General features: G+C 34.7%; 1 protein-coding gene across 3 annotated transcripts in view; it reads right to left on the bottom strand.

The window, feature by feature from the left end:
- LOC110092571 (serine/threonine-protein kinase PBS1) overlaps window positions 1-22,099 on the bottom strand; it is a 27,384-nt gene extending 5,285 nt beyond the window's left edge. The window contains exons 1-4 of one of the 3 annotated variants that reach the window (XM_020817180.2): window positions 21,714-22,099; window positions 21,016-21,221; window positions 20,586-20,775; window positions 5,692-6,083 (exon numbers count right to left, since the gene is read on the bottom strand). In XM_020817180.2, coding sequence (XP_020672839.1) covers window positions 5,692-6,083; window positions 20,586-20,775; window positions 21,016-21,221; window positions 21,714-21,834 — 909 coding nt within the window. In that variant the 5' untranslated portion in view covers window positions 21,835-22,099. Of the gene's footprint in view, window positions 1-5,691; window positions 6,084-20,585; window positions 20,776-21,015; window positions 21,222-21,598; window positions 21,640-21,713 lie in introns of those variants that run through there. The other 2 variants (XM_020817179.2, XM_028698004.1) reach the window with 2 other exon arrangements.

Below are 22,099 nucleotides of genomic sequence, written 5' to 3'. Positions count from 1 at the left end.
TCTCTCTCTCTCTCACGGGATTCGGCCGACGAGTTGCGAACAGGGCAGGGACGGGAGGAGCAAGGGGTTTGGCCTGGTCTCGATCGGAGGAAGGAGGGGTTTGGTTCGGTCTCTGTGGAGATCGGGATGGGGTCGATCGATTGGAGCGGAGGCTTCGGTGGATTTGCGGCTACGGGAGGCGACGAGTAGAGCTCGGTCGGGGGCCTTGATCGGCTTCGACAGCGGGGGAAGAAGTCGTCGGGAGTGGGAGAGGAGTTACGGGAGGAAGGGCGACGGGGTTCGGTCGAGTGGAAGCAGCGTTGAGCAGAGGAGGCTTCGACTCTTATTTAACGACGCGAAGATGGTACGATTCAACGGAACTTCTGCAGGAATCGCGGAGAAGCGATGCTAGCGGCGCCGATTCAGCAGGATTCGCGGATGTCTTCGACCGATACGAGGTAGGTAGCGGGATTTCGGGGATCCTGACAGAGCCACGGTATGATTTCAATTTTATTTCCTGTGGGTATTATACAGAGGTTAACAGTAACAGAATATGATCAGATAAGTAATGAAAAGTATTACTGATAAATATCACATTTTTAATTAAAGGATGACATTTTAACTTTGTTAGAAAGCCAGGTTGGAAATGTTTCAGACTCTACTGTGCCAGTTTTCATGTAACTTATGGCTTGATTATGATTGCCATATTGTTTCATACAATATTTTTTAACTTCTGAATTACAATAGATAATAAATCTCATGATAAGCTTCTTATCAACATCATGATAAACAGATCATGATTGGTGTGATGTATAGTTCATGTTATGACATAATAGCTATGGACTCTAGTCATGCCCATGATTGATACACAACATGATTGTATGATGATATGATATAAACAAATTGACTATGTGCAAATTAATAGTATGACTGATCTCTATATAGACGAACAAGTTTGACAGGATTTATCCATATGATATGTAAGTAGGAACAAACTAATCGGCCGCTCGATCCGGTGTTGTTGAGTGAATAAAAAAACCCATTAAAGAGTTTAGGTAATGATATGTATATGATATGGATTGATGGACCGAGACTATTCTATATGATGAAGAACAAGTAGTGTGCCTTAAATCAATGCCACCCATGCAATTCAACCATCCAAATTATTTTACCTACAACACTGAATGATTGATTTATTGACAGATGATGCTTATTGTAATCATGATGCTAGAATATGACATGCATATTGATTTCCCTACGCATTAATTGTCTGCAATGTTGATTTCTGTGTTCTCTGTTGAGCTTTGTGCTCATATTTGATAATACTTTCAATTTTTTAGATTTGAACAAAAACAAGCAGATTGTGAAAGGCCTGATATTGGAGTACTTGATGGTTCCTTTGAGAAGGTCTATAATAATGCTAATAGAGGAGTTTCTCTATATATGATAAGCCTTATGTGAATACACAATATTAAAAGGGTGCTTACTAAGTTTTGAAGATAAAAAGGCTTTTGTAAGATGTTTGATATGAAAGAAAAATTGTTTTAACTTTTTATTATCATATTTTATGATAACTTTTTAGTGGTGTTGCCATTAATGAGTGATCATTAGTTTATGATTTACGTGATAAACCCCCCCTCTCTATTTAGCTCAATCTTGGTATGTTCTACTACAATGTAAGGATTGTACTAATTAGGTTGTGATACATGCCCCCTATCATCCTCACCATCTTTAACCTCTTACCATGAACTCCCATCATATCAAATGATAGGGCCACCCATGTTTATTAATTACCACGGTGTGCTTTGCTATCATAGGAGAGAATTTCCCCACAAATAACACCCAATCTCAAACTCCTCCCTTATCTCTCAAATGGGATGGACAAAACCCCTATATTAACAAGGAGGCCAACCACGTTTCCCATCTACCAAAGAAGCACCAAGGTTTATGTTCCAATAGAGGTCAGTGAATAATCTTTTGGATATATCAACTTAGATCAATGTTCATCTCAGAAATATAAACAAACTAGGTCCTACCATGCTCATCATCAAAGTTGCCCAAAATAGTTTTCTCCCCGACCTCTAATTCTAGAGGTCTCTTTGCTTAAGGAACTTATAAAGAATTTTGAAATTTCATGATAAGTGTTTGTACCAGGACAAAGTTACATGTACTCCGTCAAGGTAATCCGATAAGAAGAAATCATTTCTAATGATAGACTTCTTTAGTAGCTAAATTTTCTATAGTTCATATGCAGATTTCTTTAGTCAGATGCTCGTATATAGTCAACCATAGGCTTCTTTAGTCATCTTAAATCCTTACTCTTATCTTAACACTTACTGTAACTTTAAACTCTAAATCCTAAACCTTAAATGAAAAATCTTCATCGTTCTCAAATCATTTCCCTCTCACACACGCTAGTGGGAATGAGGCGCACATTCGCCCTTGTTGATCGTCCTGTGCCTCTATTGCTTACATCTTCTATTCATTTGCAAAAAATAGTGGGTGGATCTTCTCATCGCTCTCCCAACAGCTTGCCTTTTCATGTTGCAGCAAGATTCAGTTTTCCCAAAACATAAGTAGCCATCATCATATCAAAGTAAACTTGTGCACATTTTTTCTAATGGTGAGATCTCTGATCTTGCTAGGCCACTTTCAGTCTATTGTAGTCAAATTCCACCTAGATGATCCAATTGTGAATGTCATTCGCAAATTTTTATCAGATTTATATTTGGTGGGAGAATATTCGATTACATTTATTGATTCTTGTCACATCACTATTAGACTATTATCTGATGCACATTAAAACAAAGTCTCTTCAAAATATACCTACCATATTTGTGGCTTTCTGATGGCTTAAGCAATCTCCCAAGTTTAGCACATATATGAAACCACCTATCACACCTATTTAGGTCATCTTCCCTCAGCTAAGATTATATATTTCAATTAACTTTACCATAAACTAATTAGTTTCTATATTTGGTAAACCTTTATAAGTGAATGCTGCTATTGCTTGTTTATTATCAAGGCTTTCCGTGGCCAAAATTTTGATAGAAATGGAAGTTACATTGTCATTGAAAGAGAAGTCAAAATTGACTCAGAATCTTATAGATATTAACAGAAGATAATTTTTAAAAGCATCCTCTATATTGTTATTACTGTAAAATCTTCGGATAAAATTTGCTGATGTTTTAAAGCTCCTCCAAATCTAAGGAAATAAAAAATTTAGCGATAAAAGGGGCTTTCAAATGGCTAGACCCCTTCGTACTCCTACTATTGTAGATGCTCCTCTACCATGGACCAGATTTGCATTCATGATTTGTAACAAACTGACTTACCTAAGGATCTAGAGCCTATTGCTGTTTCTCATGCCCACTAGAAATGATCTCTCCTTCTACTAGCAAGATAATGGAATTTGATTCTCTAAGTATAGATATTCTCCATCTACCTCATACCAACGAAGGCATAGAAGGCCATGCTGCTCTACAAATTGATGATTCTAATGAGAGCATTATGAGTGATGATGCTCTAATATATATAGAAATTTCAAATTATATTTATAAGACGTAAATGTAAACGAAATATATATATTAACGCTTCAAGCAAAGCATTCCAAATAAGTCCACTTTTTTCTCTTGTGTTGTCTTCTCAATTTGTAGGACGATTCATCATTTGGCTTCATGATAGAAGTACTTGATCTTTTGAAATTTTCTTGTAATTTGACAATTTGGTAATTGCTTTTGTTGTTACTAATATCATTATCTTGTTATAAATTATGGTTGAAAAATCCCTTGAAATTTTAAACTTTAAATTCTAAACGAAATATATCATAACCCTAAACCCTAAAACTAACCCTAAATCATTCCTAAAGAGTTCAATTAAAAGTTTATTCCAATACCAACTCTTATAAAGTTGCTGTGTTAACAATTCTCATTGTTTAGACTAGGGGTGTCAAAAGTTGACACGACCCGAAATTCGACCCAAACCCGACCCAGAAAAATCCGGATTCAGTCAACCAGTTTGTAAAACGGGTTGGGTTCGGGTTCGGATTTTTGACCCATATGAAAAATGGGTCGGGTTTGGGTTGACTCGAAAACCCACGGGTCGACCTGAATAACCCGACTAACTCCCCTAGCCTAGTAGCCTGCTTCGGCTTCCGGGTCGTCCCAAACCGCTGGCCACTAGGAGCTAGCACACTCCACTGGCCACCTCCGCAGGACCGCACGCGCGAGTGCGTGACACGCCCAAGTCCAAGTGGACAGCGGATCACGCCCAGTCGCCCTTCACCTGACCGGCTGATCACCAAATCGCCTCGTTCAGCCAGTCAACCCTTCTTCACGATCCATGTGGACGGCAGACCACGCCTACTCGCCTCGATCACCACGCCTTCAGCGTTCTCTTTCACTCGTTCAACTAGCCCTTCACCAACCACCATGGTACACGACTCCACGCCCAAGTCCCATCCCACCTAACAGCCCAGTCGCCTCGATTCAAGCCGTCACGTGCCTCGGTCACCACGCCTTCACCCAGCCCTTTAAACTTTAAACCCGAAATTCAAAAAAAGGCGGGTTGGCAGGTCGTGTTGGGTCAACTCGGTAACCCTCGCGGGACAGGTCCGGGTTGATAATTATGACCCGTTTAGCTAAACGGGTCGGGTTAGTATCAACCCGTTTATGCTCGGGTCAACTCGAGTTCGACCCGAACCCGACCTGTTGACCCGAATTAACACCCCTAGTTTAAACAGAGTTCAAATGTAGCCTTCTTCTATCATCAGCTCCTAGTATAATATAAAGTTTAAAAGCAAACATCCTTAGTCATCAAATTCAATGAAATGTCGGAAACTAACATCATCTATTGCTTGATCTTTTTTTTTGTTGGGACAAGATACTTTAATCACCCATTTTTGTAGAGTTCTATTACCAACTTTTCTTGCACATCTTTGTTAGGAAGGGCGACACCTTTAATCACCTTGGTAACTATTACGAAGTGTTGAAGCTATATTAGACAAATCCACTTTAGCAGAACATTCAATAAGAATATGACACAAAATTTGCTCATAAGAAGCTACAATAATCAACTTAATTAATGCATAAACTGTGCTCCGCTTCAACAACAAAAAAAAAGACTCAAATATGAGTTTTTCTTTATTCTAAGCATTTAACTTTACAATCAAATTAGTTATCTATAAGAATCGAGTAAAACACAAATGAGTGGCATTAGTTAGATCCTCTCCTGGTCAGCCAGACCAACTGGAGTTGGCTTGTGTTAGAGGTTTCACAAGAGGGCAAAAGTCCTAGGGAAAGCTTTGAACCGTTTTTCGATTGATTGCATGCACAAGACAACTTCAAGAGATTGATGCTTCTCTCCAACTCTCTTGGCACGAGAAGAATATTAAGAATACAACAAAGACATTCTCGATAATGGACCCGAAGCAATTCTCAACACAAAAGTAAATTCCCGCTCCACGTGTTTAGGTTTAAATAACCTTTTCAAGGATTAATATACATCTGGCACTAAATGAAAAAATGTTTGGAGGACCAATCATAATGGATGGTTACCCAATTTGCAGTACAATAAAATTCATACCTCTGAAGTCTATAAGGAAATTGTGACATCTAGTAATCTGATCAGGACTAAGTCTATTTAGTCAGTATAAAACTAACTATTTGTATCTTGAAACACAAGAGCAATGCAATCATACATAATAAATATTACCCAAGGAATAAGATTTTGTTCTCCATGTGCTCTGGTGCTGTCAATGGATTTTCTTCCAGTAATCAGCTCCAATAAAACAACTCCAAAGCTATAGACATCAGATTTGACCGTCAATTGCCCGGTCATAGCATACTCTGGAGCACAATATCCATAGGTCCCCATCACCCTAGTTGAAACATGAGACTTATCACCAACTGGACCTAGCTTCGCAAGCCCAAAATCAGAAAGTTTTGGATGAAAACCCTCATCCAGCAATATGTTAGAAGATTTGAAGTCTCGATAGATGACTGGAGGGTTAGCTTTATCATGAAGGTACTCCAATCCTTTTGCTGCACCCGCTGCAATTTTCATTCTTGTATTCCAATCCAGGGGCTCCTTATCAGGTTGGAGATCTGCACAAAATCCTCATTAACAGCTCAATGATATTAAACATTTACTAAGCCAAGTAAAAATGGATGTGTTGATAATATTTTAAATGGTAAATTAGATTTATATCACAGCGTGAAAAATGAAAAGCTGTTTTCAGCGTTGAACAGAATAAAAGTACAAATATAGCTCGGCAACTGAGTACTGATTATGGTTATAGAAAATCACAAACTTTTGGATTTAGTTTCCGATTACTAATAAAAATTAAGCATATCCGACAACCTAAAGCTGAGACAGAAAAATATATTTAGGAAGGAGACTTAAAAATAACAAAGAGGGTATTTAGTTTCCATATTAGTAAACTAAAAAGACTTGGTTAGAAAATATTATAAATGATAAAAAGACTTGGTTAGAAATATTAGAAAAAACTAAAAAGACTTGGTTAGAAAAATATATTTAAATGAGAATTTGACTTTTAACCGGGCATAATGGCGAAAAAGGATTAATGTAGCCGACCCCACATAGTGGGACAAAGGCATGATTGTTGTTGTTGTTGTTCTAGTATTAGTACTTTACTTTTCACAGAAGTGTTGACAGCACTCATTATAGTGCTGCCCTTTTTGGTTATGAAAGCAATGCAATTAGATTCTTTCTATTTGTATGGGCAATATTTTGATTATAAAAATATTCAAGATTTATTAAGGTTGAGTTTGGCGCAACATAGCCTAACTAGAAAAAGCATACACTCACTTCCTACATCAAGGATGCTAATGAAATAAATAAAATAAGACATTTTCTTCTTCCTTCAGGTGTTTTTAGAACCTTATTAATGTTAGAATAACACATCTTGGAGTGATTTAAAAAAAAAACATAGCTAAATTACATCAAACTTTCCTCTTTCCCCATCATCCAACATCACTTGATCCTATACTCCAAAGGGGGATGATCAATTTGCTAAAAAAAGTAATGTACCTCCAAGATCAAAACTAAGTACAAGGCACCCATATCTCTCTAAAATAAAAAAAGAATCATTAAGAAGCTTAATTAAAAGCTCCTTGATAGGTATATCAGCCACATCAATCAAGGAAGCAAAAATCTTCAAAATTATAGGATTTTAGAACAATTCTAATTGATTTATTTGGTCTATTCGAATTTTAATGTTGTTGAAAACTTTATATTTTATTTTATTCTCTTATTTCTTTGCTTTTATGTCAGGATAAGTCATCAATTAATGTAACAATATTTTATAAGCTCCTAGAGCTTTCCAAAGTTATCTAGGTTTGGAAAACGCCTATAAATAGGATATTATTCTATACCTTCAAATTCATTATATAAAAATGACTATTTGATTGTTCAAATTTTGTATAAAAAGAGTTCATAGCTACTGCATCCTTCGATGAAGCTTATCGGCTGATCCCCTAGAGCTTTGGTTGATCCTAGTTATCTTTTCCTATCCTTACTTCTATTTCCCAAAATAATTCTCATATCATCTACATAACATAAATCTTACCTTCCACTAACCCCAAAATATATCCAACCTTTTCAAAATTCTCCTTAACAATCTCCCACGTCCCTCATAATCTACCAAAGCCTCAACTCTCAAATAACCTAAGATATCCTAGCTAAAAGTTAAATATAGAGAAATAATTTCCTATTGTGAGAAACTGGATTAAAAATATCACAACTCCATAATCATTGATTTAAAATCCTTAAAAATACTAACTGATGGGGACATCAGATCATCATGGAAAGTTTATCAAAGACGTGGCCGCCGATCTACGGCCACGATCGAGTCTTTATATTTCTAAATCATTGGTGTATTTTATTATTCATGTATTTTGTTATTTGCTTAGGTGTGTTTTATTATTTCCCGTTGTACCCCTCTTATGGGAGTTGTCGTATGTAAGCTCAAAGGGCATTTGTGTCTTTTGTTTTGAGTCATTTGTATGAGGCTATTTAAAGCCCCACTTTGTTCTATTTTAATTAATGAATGTTTGATGATTAAAATTTCTTCTTGCATGAGTATTGAGAGAGCTTGAGAGTTCTAATGGAGAGAGCTCCCTAGGAGAGGGAAAACGGATAACCCACCAACCTTGGAGACGGCCGGGTTCGTGGTTCTCTTCTTTATCTTTCATCTTTCCTTCTTACACTTCCCTTTCCCCAACATCCTCGCATCTCAATCCACCTTCAAACCAAGCCCACATCTTTCCATAATTAACCTCTCCAATTTCACCCATCCACAAGCCGCTGACCACCTTGGCCGAACCCACCTCCCGCCGGCCCCTTTCCTGCCAACCTCCCCTTGCCCCCTTGCCAAATTCGGGTTGCCTAATCTAGGGGCTGATTTAAAATTCGAATTCAGATAATTTGAGTTTTGAAATCTTTCTTAAATTAGTTAATCTATTTTTGGAAAGTTTCTAAATTGACACTATTTTGAATTCAAATTTAAATAGAGTCAATTAAATACTTTCCAAAGTTCCAATCTAATTTAGGCAAGCTTGTACACATGGCACCAAATCCCAATCCCCCATGATATTGTCGCCGGCCCCCTCTTCAATAACCCAGCAATTTTCAATTAATTGTTTCCTAACTCTAAGTCCATTCTTTTGGAAAAAAATTTCAATTCCCGTAACTCTTACCTGACCGAATTTTTCATTCATACCTAGGCTCTAATTTATTTCCTAATACTAGAGATTGGATTTAGGAAACTAGAGCCCAATCCCTCTCAATCCCACCGACTCCCTCTCCTTGTCACCGCCCCTCTTCTCTCCTAATTGCACTAGTTAAGCTCTCTCTTCCAAAGCTTATAAAGGAAGTTTGCTCTCAGCTTTCTATTCACAACTAAGGCTAGACTTCTCCTCAAAGTTCTCTACGTCCTAGCCCACTAAAATCTGAGAACTCTCAGATTTTTGTTGAAAATCTGAAACTGTTTTCAGATTGTAAGAGAAGTGGTTTGGAGCTTGCATCCTCTCTCCTATCAAGAGAAACTTCTTTCTCTTTGTTACTACGCAAGAGGCGCATCAAGTACTAAGGGATCTTCTTTCTATCATCCATGAACGGCGGACCCGGCAACTGATTACCGCATAACTTGGGACGAAGACGGCTACTTAGATATCCTGCAATCTACGTTCTTCGACGTGAACCCAAGAGTTGATTTCACCGTCAAGGATTACTTGGAGCGTATATTGATATACTTGGTAGAGGCTATCGACGAACATTTTGAAGGCATTGAATGGAGGATCTCCACTAACCCTTGATGAAGGTTTCTCCTCTCCCGAGCATTTTATATCTTTTAGTCTAGATTCTCGTTGGTTTGATTGCAGTCACGACGGACTCTTCCAATTGCTCTTGCTTAAGCTTAGTAATCGTAGGATTTGAGCGCATCTCGATGTATCCTAATTCACATTATCAGATTAGGGATTAAATTGAAAACTACTACTACGTGTTGTATTAATTCTTTTTCTATTTATTTTGGAAGTTTCAAAACTCGTAGCATGTGATTTAGCCTAAACAGATAACTCCTTGTTTTGATTCTTCGTTTTTAGAATTGCTATTAATTTTATTCTAGTATTATTCTAATCACGAGTTGTGCAATGTCTAAATGAGTTCATAATCATTTCATCTACGCAGTCCTGCATCACTAACATTAGTTTTCTAATATCACAAACCCTTGGTCTAGAAATCTTCAACTTTTACATCAAAAAATCTTATTCTTTGATAGCCTAAAAAATTCAACACCAAGTATATCAAAACCCTGAATGCACTTTTCACCACCACCACAACCCTTACACCACATAAAGAGGACATCAATCAAGTTATTGCCTACACTATAAACATCGTATAGACCCTACATCATATTTAGTGGTGTCAAAATAAGTCTTCGAGTCAAGTTTGGGTCCAACCCTAACTTGACCTGCTGTCAACCCGACCCAATTAGGGAAATAGGAAAGGAATCCGAACTCGAACCCGACCTGGTTCGGGTCAACCTGAATTGACCCGTCTACCTAGTTTGTATGGGCAAAAGTGTAGAGAAGCAGGAGCTTTGCAGGCGAGTGAACTGCAGGGCCTGTGGCACACGAGATCAAGCCCGAGTGAAGCCAAATAGGTGCGAATGAGGTCGGTGCGAATGAGGTCGGTGCGGATGCAACTGAGCCGGGATCACGAACTGGCGTTTGCTCGAGATCGCGTATTCGCGTGCAGGCTAGGGTTTTTGGGTTAATTCAGGTTGATTTCGGGTTTCCACGTCAACCCTAACCCGACCCGATTTTAGAAACGGGTCAGAAATTCAAACTCGAACCCGACTCATAAGACAAACAGGTTGACCCAAACCTGAAATTTTTCGAGTCGAGTCAAGTTTTGACACCCCCGATCCCTAAATAATTCAAGGTCAAGCAATTTGAAGGCATACGTTGTTAGTGGTATAAATCAAATATTTTCACAACAATATCTAAATTTCAAGATAAAAGGAATTTGAGGCACCTTGGGCTATCTTTCTTACAAAATTCAGAAAAGACAAAAAAAATTTGCACGCATTAGAATATATTGTGTTAAACTTAGTATTTTTTTTAGCTAATATAACTTTATCAAAAAAGTCTAAATTGTCTAAGGAAAGTTTGAGATATAAGTGGTATTATATTCTCCTCTTAGAAGTTTTCTTAACCCCATTCTCATTTTGACTAAACAAAAATATTCTCTCTCCCTTTCTCATTTTAAACTTTTTCCTCTCATCATTCTCCCATTCATTATATATATAAATATACCTCCTAAAGTTGGGACCTTAGATTACTTTGAAGAATTTTAGAATAATGTGAATAACATACATCAAATCATTAAAAAAAAATTAATGTTATTGATGAAAAAATATTGTGTTTCAAAATATGTTTCAAACTCTTAAATATCAACTATAAAACTTGATTGTTAGACTCCATATCATACCATTTTAATGGGATCTATAACCACAATAAATTCTTCAACAGGTTTACCCAAATAGGGGATTTTCTTGCTAATATACCATGGATGATTAGTAATGAACACATTTTATAAAGATGAAACTTATAGGGCATTTCAAAATCTACTGAACCAACATTTTAGACAAGAAACTTATGAATGATAATACTCAGTAGATTTGGGTTGACATGAAGGAACTGCTAAAGGCCATGTGTTGTTCTATATTCCATGGCAAACATCTGTACAACCAATTATTGACCCTCAAATAAGGAAATATCCATATAACTGATTCCATGAATACCTGAGTCCCTCTAAGCAAGGACATATTGCATAGATCCTAATTGATGAAAATTTAATAAGTTTCAAAATATGCTTCAAACTCTTAAAAATCAACTATAAAACTTGATTGTTAGATTCGATGTCCTACTTAAGCTTAAATCTAGAGATGATCAATTTAGCATACTTCGAGTATAATAATATCAACCAAGACAAGACTTCAAAACTCCCAATGATCCTTGCTTCGAGATAAAAATAAAAGACTCAACTTTTGATAGAATCTATAATCACAATAAATTCTTAGATTGGTCGACTCAAACTGGGGATTTCCATGACAAATATACCATGTATGATTAGTAATGAACAAATTTTACAAAGATGAAACTTATAGGGAATGTCAAAATCTACTGAACCAATATTTTAGCCAAGGAACTTATGAATGATAAAACTTGGTAAATTTGGGTTGAGATGAAGGAACTATTATTGGCCAAGTATTGCTCTATATTCCATGACAAACATCTACATAGCCAATTATTTACCCTCATGCAAGGAACCATGCATGTAATTGATTACATGAATACCTACAAGTCCCTCTTAGCAAGGACAAATTACATAGATCCTAATTAGCAACTTCAATAAATTTAAAGTTATACTTTGCATAAAATTAAGAATGAAGTTGAATAAAAGGTTCTCCAAACTTTAGAAGAGGCTTTTCACTTGCCCTAATGATTGAGAAGCAAAAATAGAAGAGATCCTCTCTATAAAATCTAATAAGTCATCCAAATCAACTTTCACATCCAAATTTATTTCTAATTTATCTGCTTGAACAATTCACTATTTTATCAACCACTACTACTCACTAGTCTGAAACTCTTCCTAAACCAAATCATAAGAGCATATTTACTTTAAATATCATTTAGGATGTCTTTAGCTTAATTTTGAAACATTAAAGATTTAAAAAAAATACATTAATATGAAGAAATATTTCGTCCTTCAAAAAGAAGTCATATTCCTATGATTCATCAGTCCTAGTAATGGACTCCAGCCTAACCTGCTAAAAAAAGTATGGAGTGGTCAGCACCAAAATCATTCATTGATATTAGAAATTTTCATTGACTAGCCATACTTCATAGGAGATTTATAAAGGATTTCAGCACCATCGCAACCTTGATCACAGACGTCCTTAATAATGATAAAGTTTATATGGTCATCTTCACTTAATCAGATTAAAGTTCTCATGGCCTCTTCACTTATACATAGATTACCTGACTTTGCTAAGCCTTTTGAAGTCACTTGTCATATCTCTGGGATACACATAGGTGGAATGCTCAATTAAGACAATCATCTTGTTATTTATTTTAGTGAAAAATTAAATGAGGTCAAGCAATACTATTCCTTTTATGTTAGAAAAATATCAATAATTATCCAATCCCTTATACACTAGAGGGTGCTATCTATTACACAACAAATTTATCATGCTTTATAATCATCATGCCTATAGAGTTATCAAAACAAAAGGAAAACTAAACCACAAAAATGCAAAATGGATTGAATATTATGAAGACCATTTATTCATTTGAATACAAATTGGATATGGAGAGCAAAGCTGTTGATTCCTTATCCCGAGTCATCTTAGTCATCTCATTTCTAGAATTGTAAATCCCTCGCTTTTCAGAAATAAAAGATGACTATACTATGGTCCCTGATTTTCTTCTTCTTTATCATGATCGCCTAGATAAATCTCTTATTTCGAATGACCACATTTCTACTCTTAATGGTTACCTTTAACAAAAAAATAAGCTTCATATCCCTAGATCATCTCGTAGATATTTATTGATCATTGAGCTTCATTCTAAGGGTTAGTGGGACACTTTGGAAATTATTAAACTGATAAATCAAGATTTTCTGGCCCTGAACGCATCGTTGTTTATTATCTAACTTACAAACTTGCTAAAATATTAACCAAAAAATGGGCAAGTGCACTACTTTCCTGGTTCCTTGTCGACCATGGAAGGACTTATTCAAGGATTTTATTTTAGGATTGCCAGCTCATGGACATAATAGTATTTTTTGGGTATTGATATGTTCTTCAAAAAACACCTTTTCTATCTTGTTCAAAAACTAATGAAGCCTCCTATAGCTGAATTCTTATTCAAAGAAACCGATATATTTCATGGGTAACCATGAACAAAAAATTTATATAGATATGTTAAATTTATTTCATATTTTTAGAAAATAATATGAAAATTATTTGGAATATAATTAAAATTTTCATATGCATTCCACCTACAAGTAGATAGTCAAATGAAAATTATTAATGATTCCTTAGGCAACTTGCTAAGACATTTAGCATGTACGAATATTGGTATGTGAGACTCTCCTCTATCAACTTTTGAGTTTACATATAACATTATTATCTCTAAAATAACCATAAAATTTTTTGAAGTTATTTATGATTATAACCCAAGAAAATCAATAGATTTGACAGATATTCTCCATCATTTGATTTCAGATGTTGCAATCACCTTTGCAAAATTTTTTTATAATCTACATGAACAAATAGCAAATCCAATTAAGTGATAATAAATATACAAATATAGTAAATTATAAATGTTACTCAAAGAAAAATAACGAAGGTGATCATGTTATATTTCAAATCTCTCCTCAGTAGTTTCACATCAAATGTAATAAGCTTCATATTCGGTCTTATGACCTGTTCACTCTTAAAAATTTTTGAACAAATGCTTATCTCCATAAATTTCCTTCAAGCATGTGCATACTACTTTATCAGAAAATTTTTAAGCCCCACGATTTGCAAGATACCCTACTGCAGAAGATGCAAGCCTAGTTTTACAAATTTCTCATATCCCACGTCTCTGGGATATTAATGGCATCGTTTCACAAAAAAACTCTTCCTAATAATAGGCACATCACTCAAGTTCTTGATCAGATGAAAAAACCAACCTCCTTCTAAGGATTGTATGACCAAAGAAAATTTGGATAGAATATCCCAAGTTTTTTTTTTTTTTTTTTTTTTTTTTTTTTTGAGAAGATGCAAATTGCATTAAAAGAAAAAACGATTACAAACTAGAACTGAAAGAAACTATGGCAATCATTTCAAAGCTATGAAAGGACGCCTTATTAAAAAGAAAATTAAGTAAAAGAGAAATATTTGAATAATAGGAAATATCATAATAAAAATAAGATCCTCTACTCATTTTAAACCAATTGGGGTGAAGGGGATACCAAAAATAAAACAACCAAAAAAGTTGATCAGTATCCCAAATTTCCCGATTAAGTAAAAAAATAAGGAATAGAAAGATTCTTAAAATTCATTATTCTATCTCCATATTTTAAATACCAACTAATGCTTAATTTAAAACTAAAATAAAAATAAATAAAACAACTAATCAAAGAAAAATACATGAAATGTAAGCAATGTTCTACAGCCAAAGAAGAACACAAGATCTTCACAGCTCCAAACGGTCTGATTTTGACAAACTCCATCATCTTCACACAAACCAAGTCTTGATTTTCTAAAACCCAATCAATAATCTCCATATTCTCATAAAGAAAAACCATCATAATCCTTAGCCCAATCCTTTTTATACCTACCGTCTTCATCAATCATAAACTTTATTATGAGACAAATGGTGAAGTGCCACCATCACTTTCACCAAGAACTCCCAATTTCCTTCCTCTAAGGCTGCCTTTGATAGGCCCAAACAATTTAAATCCTTATTCAACTTTTTCTTATGTTGTACAGTTTTAGATGACAAATGGATCTTATTTTCACCTTCAATCAAGCCTTCATTATCTTTCACATTCTCCTTACATGCCAAAGGAGGAACCGCAAAAAATTTTCCATTTTCAGAATCTGGAACATTTCTAGCACTGCTTTCAACTACCACCACACCGAAATCTTCTCCATATTTATTTTCTTTCACAACTTCTAACTTATTTTCATCCGGCTTTGATATAATGACATCTTTATCACAATTATTAACAGCAATAGCTCCCTCAGGAGATAAAGAAACAGAAGCAAAATCTAAAGGATTTTCAATAGATACCTTGTTTCCATAGAGCTCAACTTGATGAGTAGAATTTGCATCGAGTCCTTCTTCAACAACATCAAAGTTTTCAGCATTTGGAACAAACTCACCGTCTTCTAAATGAACTGGATCAGAACCAGCAACAATTGATTCTTTGGACAATTCTGAAACAGGAATTCTCCCTTCCAAAACTGTATCTTCAATATCTGTAGCTATATCTTGCAATTTGACTTGTTTAAGTGGCTCAAGAATACTTGCAACTTCCGCATCCAATCTAGTCAATTCCTCAACAAAAAGATTAGACAACAACTTAAACTTATTAGAGGAAGGTAATTCCGCCGATGCCATAAGAACTTGTGAAGAATTATTCTCAGGATTCCCAACTGTAGGCTGAAATCCAGATTTGTGATTCTGAATATTCTTCATTCTTCTATTTTTTCTAAAACTTTAGATGTATCCAAGGACCATAACAGGTTTGTGAATATGCATTAGCCATTTTGTCAATCAAATTCTTATCAAAACTTCTACCAGCAACTTTTGAATCCATTACTTTATTCCCATTATTCAATACTTCCTTTTGAACCTTAGTTTGAACATCTTTAAAAACATCCGGGCACATATCAATTTTATGGCCTATCTTACCACATTTGAAACACAAAGAAGATATTTTTTCATATTCCACTCTCTGAAAAAAGTTTACGTATAAACCTTCAATCCAAACTCTATGAGATAATTTAAAGTCTAGATTAATTCGAACACATGCTCTAGCAAATTCACGTCTACCCCATTTAAATATTTTTCCATCCAAAAACAAAGGAACTCCTATCTTTGAAACAATCTTAGTAACATTAATCTCATCACAATAATGTAAAGGCAAATGTGGCAACCGAATGCAAATCAGTGAGGATATCCCTTTTAACGAGATTGGAGAAAATTGAGGCGTCCATTTATCCATTTCTATTATGTGTCTTCCCACATACCAAGGACCTCCACTCATCACTTCTTCCATAACTTGAGAAGATTGAAATGAACACAAAATCCAATCTAGGCCCAATGAGGTGATATGAAAACTCCCAAATTTATTCAATTGACGCCTTAACTCAATGCTACAAAGAGAAAAAGGAACTTCTCTCTCAAACACTTTCACCACAAGAGATTTTTGAAGTAATTTAACATTTTCACATACATTATCCATATTAAGTTTAACCACATTCGGATCTACAGCTTCTTTAGAATCTGGATCCATTTGAGTCACTTTGATATGCTGGGCCTTAAACCACTCATTCACCTAACCAAAATTGCTGTTATCAGGGTTCGGTAAAACCTTCATATCCTTCACCATATGCGTTTCAACTTCAGAATTCAAACATTTATCATGAATTGACATAATCCCAAGTATTGTTGAGTTCATGGATTTTAACTTTACAAAGTAGAGTTCTTTGAGGTCCGACGAGTTGATACAATACCACAATAAAAGCAAGGTCACAAGCCAAGACACTTCCTCAAAATTTGGATCATTCATCATGCACAAATCTCCATACAAACCCAAAGAAGATATATAATCTCACTAAAAATCATTGAAGAATATTAAATAAACTTATTTTAAGATTCATTGATGGGTAGGACAGCCATACCATCCAAAGATACAAAATCTTCAAGCATTACTAAATTTTAGGATCATTCCTTACTTGCCTTATTTGGTCAATTTGAATTTTTATATTTTTAAAAGTTTAAAATTTTAATTTATTTCTATTATTTTATTCTAATTTATACAAGTCATCAATCATATAACGGCATTTCATTAACTCCTAAGGCTTCCCAAAATTATTTAGGCTTAAAAAAGGCTATAAATAAGACATTGCTTTTTTGCTTCTAAATTTATTGAATAAAAATTATTATTATGCAAAATTCATTTGGTAGACTTGGCAACCGCTCTACCCTATTCCCTAATTATCTTTTCCCATATTTATTCTTTTTCTTTCCAAACAAAATTCTCACCTTCTCTATATAACCAAAATTCTAGCTTTCTTCAACTCCAAACTATATCCAATGTTTTCAAAACTCTCCCAACATTCCCCTATATCAATCATAACCTCCTAAGGCATTAACTCCACAATAACCCTAAGATACTCTAGCCAAAAGCATAATATAGTAAGACAATTTCCTACAATGAGCAACCGGATTAAAAATATGACAACTCCTAAAAATACCAACATTAATTCTCTACTATCTCAAACACTTGATCAGGAGTTTCTCTCCATTTTCCTTCAAGAAAAACTTATCGTTTAAGAAGTTTCGGCATCAAATCTATCCAAACCGTGAATCCCTACACCACACCACCCGTATAACCCTTCCACCGCCACTCATATATTCATTGCACGACAACCTTAAAGAAACACCAATTAAGTTGTTGTCTTTACCATAAATATCATATGGACTTTTCATCAAAAACACTAATTAACATCAACTCTAAAAACACTACCTGTAAATGCATTTCAAATTCAGTTTGTAGGAGATCAAGTTAGTACCCTGAACCTGCATTTCAAAGTCATAACTCCCTAAATTTCAATGTCATTTTCAAGTAAAATACCTTATACAAACCATGGTTCATAAAAAATTATGTTTGTCCAAATAATTACAACAAGAAAGACAATACATTCTCTTTCTATTTTTCCTTACAGTTAAACGAGAAAAATCACTCATATTCTCAACCTAAGGGACATTTTCCTCCGCTATTTAATCATGTCCTTGAATATTTCTACAATGGTGCTTTACTATACCAAAATCATACTAAATTTCATAACAAGTTAAAAGGTAGGGCTGTTGGAGTCAACTTATTAATCAAACCAGCAATCATTAAAACTAAAACATTATTGCAGTCCTAATTAGATTATCTTATTATCCAGAAGCTTTTTAAAACAAATTTCAAGGGTCAATAGGGAAAATTAGTTGGCTTATTTTGATTTCAGTGTATGCATCCAAATAAGCATCTAGAAAATAATAGACATGAGAGGATAATAAATAAAAATACAAGCTTAGTACCCTGATAGGCCCCTAAACTTTTAGGTAAACTGTACATTGAACCTTGTAGATTCAAAATAAACCAATTGACCAATTCAAAGAAGGGCCTCTTAATAGAATTTGTATAAGGCAAATGTTTCCAAAATATTTTTTAGGATTTGACCCATGTCAACAATTGGAGGGCACACTTGCATGTGCATGTACAAAAATGGATTACATCATAAGACATGTTTATGGGCAAAATCTCTATGTCAACCACTTAGACCAAAATAACTTGGTACTAAAGGTTACATCCTAATAACACAATGATAATTCCTGAATAATTTATAAGACTTTTAATAAGTTGTGAACCATCTTCACGCCTGAAAAATCATGTAGTTAATGACAATATGCCCGTTAAATTAACAAAAAGCTATAATCTAAGGTAAATTGAAGCAAATTGTGATAACTATTCATGGCATAGATAAATAATTAACAAGATTAATAATTTGTAGCTAGGTTATTTATTAACCTGTACCAAGATGCTTTTTATCAAACCACTTGAAACTCCCAATATACATGATGCTATTAAAAAACATTTTATATACCCAATCTACCACCATATTTCGTTATAAACGATTTAACTCTAGACCTTCACATAGTTGCTAGAAACCTTTTTAATGAACAATTAAAATTTAATTCAATTACACACCATTTTCCATGTATTAATGGTCTACATAAAATGGTTGCCATCTTCTTAGCCATTTCATTTTAATATGATGCACTGACACTTCATATTAAAGGGGTATGCAATGTCTAATATGTATTTGATACTGACACTTGTCGAACACGACTGTCACGTGTGTTATTAGAAAAATAATAAAAAATTGGACAAGCGTGTTCAATATGCATGCCCTAAAAACTTAATTAATTTTTTATTAAAAACCCACTTCTGCTTCCCATTTCCCTCTAAAGCACTTCTTTTGGAAATCTTCTCACCCGATATTTTCCTTTCTCCGACGTTTGGCTAGGTTTGTGCCGACATTACTGGATCTACGAATCTAGCTATCGGCTTCCAAAGCTCTACTCTCATGTGCTTGTCTCTTAACTTCCTCAAACCTCTCAATGCCAAAGTCCAATAACTAACATTCTTTACCCTCTCAACATCAAGGCTGGCCCCCAAACCCAACAAGGTGATGACTAGTTGAAGCCCGAGGTCCTCTAAATAAACACTAAATAATCAAAGAGAATGGAAATGGATCCTTTAAATAAATAACTTTAACTATAACTCTATAAGTTTGTTATAGAACCAAACATCATTAATAAAAGAATATTTAAATAATATACAATTTTAATTTTCATACAATGATTTTGTTTGTCATTTGTTTAAGTTGTGATATTTAATATTCTATATATTTTTTGTGTATTATACAAAGTTCAATAAAAAATAATGAACACTATTATAACTCTACAAGTTTAATCTATTTCATTTAATTTGTATGCATTATTTTGAATTATAAAAATATAAATTATGTCGCATCCAATGTGTGCTCATGTCCTATATTTTAATAATAGATATGTCATATGTTTGTATCATGTCATGTCTGTGTCCAAGCATTCTAGACGATATATATTAAATGTTTCTTTTAATAGATTTCATTATACATCTAAGATATGCATTTATGATAACTTATATATGTTTACTAAAACATTTTTTTCCGAAAATCACCTTACAATCCTTGCAAAAGAAAGCGATACCTAAAATTAATGAAAATTATGTTATAATTACAACTATTATTTGAAATTGTCACTGAACAACTTTATTGAACTCTATAAAATCAAATTAATTAACGGAGAGAATCCCCTATTCTAGCCAATTAAATCCGCACATTAGAATATAGAAAGAAGAAACTCAAGTTTGGAAGCCTCTCAACTGAATAGTTTGCTTCTTGATCAAGCTCCTACAGATAATAGAAGTGCAACATAGACAATTTTGTAAATAAGTAGCCTATGTTAATGATAAATTTATAGAAAATAAACTTTAGATGATTTGAGCATGTATAATACATGATAGAGAATGCAAAATGAGAAGAATAGATAAAATTAGTTTAGAAGGATTAGGGAAATAAAGGGACGGCCCAAAGAAAATATGATCATAAGTTATGACGAAATTTTTATATTAACACCTCATGCAACACTCAATAAGATAAAAGGAGAATAAGGATTCTTCTAAGTGAAACTTAATAATCTTACCATGCAAATGATCTTCTAGAGACCCTAGTGGCATAAACTCATATACAAGAAGCCGTTGATCTCCATCAGCACAATAGCCAATTAAATTAACAAGGTTTGGATGGTGTAACAAACTAAGCATCAGGACCTCCACGAGGAATTCTCTGTTTCCTTGTAGCCCATCCTTGTCCAGTTGCTTTACAGCTACAATCTGCAACAAATCAATTCATCTCTAAACTCATCAATCCAAGGAATAAACTGAAAATAAAAATAAAAAGTTTTTAGAAAAAATTTCTTCACTATTTCCCTAGTCAATAATAGATGCCACCCGAATATAGTTACTTAAACTTACAGTTGATAAAATGGAAGTAGCAGATGAGAATACATGCAAAACAAGTGATAGTAACTGTTTGAATGCAATCAAATTCTCGGTAAAAGAAAAAGTTGTCACCTGTCCAGTGCTCTCCAAATGACCTTTATAAACCCGACCAAACCCCCCTTCACCCAAGAAGCACGCAGGCCTAAAATTCTTTGTTGCAGCTGCAAGCTCCCTGAATGTAAATGTTTGTGCTGATATAGTCACACCAGACCCATCCTTAAGAGACAATGCCTCCTTTTTAGCCCCTAAATTGCTTCGAGACCTAAACCTATCAGATCCTGCAAATCCATGACCGACAAAAATTAACCTCCATTTATTTTTATTTTTTTTTCTGAATAAAGAGTCCAAGACAAATATATCAGCATTCCGTCTTCCCTTAAGAGACTTTAAAACGCAATTATCAATAAGTACATGCAATGATTTTCGTGTAAGCAATTATCTGGAGATCTAGGCGATCAAATGAACAGGATAACTAACTAGAGCCAGCAAAACCACAAGAGAATTGATCTTACTCTATATAAAAATTATTTGAAATAGAATTTAGATAATGTATTACGATAACATTCTCAATTCAAAACACCAATCACGGAGAAAAAATTCACCGGAAACAAATAAGATGAATCTAAGACACTGGAAAAGAACCTAGTAACATTGCCTTTGACCTCAAAACAAATTTCAGGGTTGGTCCAAATCTCAGCCTGAAAAGACAAACAAAAATCCAGATCCACCTATTGATAGTGCTTACAAGAGGATCAATGGGTCAAACATACCAGAAGACAACGTTTTTATTCGGGGAGCTACCATAGGCCGTTCTTCCTTCTTTACATCTCCCTCGTCACGGGGATGAAAAGTCACTACCTCCTCCGAACCGAAGCAAGGGAAACATCCCATCCCCTTAAACAAATCAGAACCCCCGTGAAGCGAACAACTTGTGATCTGTCAACCCCTCCGATCACATTCTGCCGGCAACCACAGAGAACTGAACTGCAACCATGGAATTCAGTGGCTTTCAGTGGTAAGATTTGGTAATTTTGTCGCTAGAGGCACGGAATGGAAGAAATTCCAGCTGCTGTGGAGAGTGAGAAAGACTTCGCGGCCCCTGCCCATTGTTCGGCTTTCGGAGCTTCAGTATATAAGCAATTCAGTTAATAAAGGA

This window comes from Dendrobium catenatum, unplaced genomic scaffold (genome assembly GCF_001605985.2).
Source record: "Dendrobium catenatum unplaced genomic scaffold, ASM160598v2 fragScaff_scaffold_1026, whole genome shotgun sequence".
In the NCBI taxonomy this organism is placed as follows: domain Eukaryota; kingdom Viridiplantae; phylum Streptophyta; class Magnoliopsida; order Asparagales; family Orchidaceae; genus Dendrobium; species Dendrobium catenatum.
The sequence above is the reverse complement of the archived record's forward strand: the minus strand, read 5'-3'. Positions and strand labels throughout refer to the sequence as shown.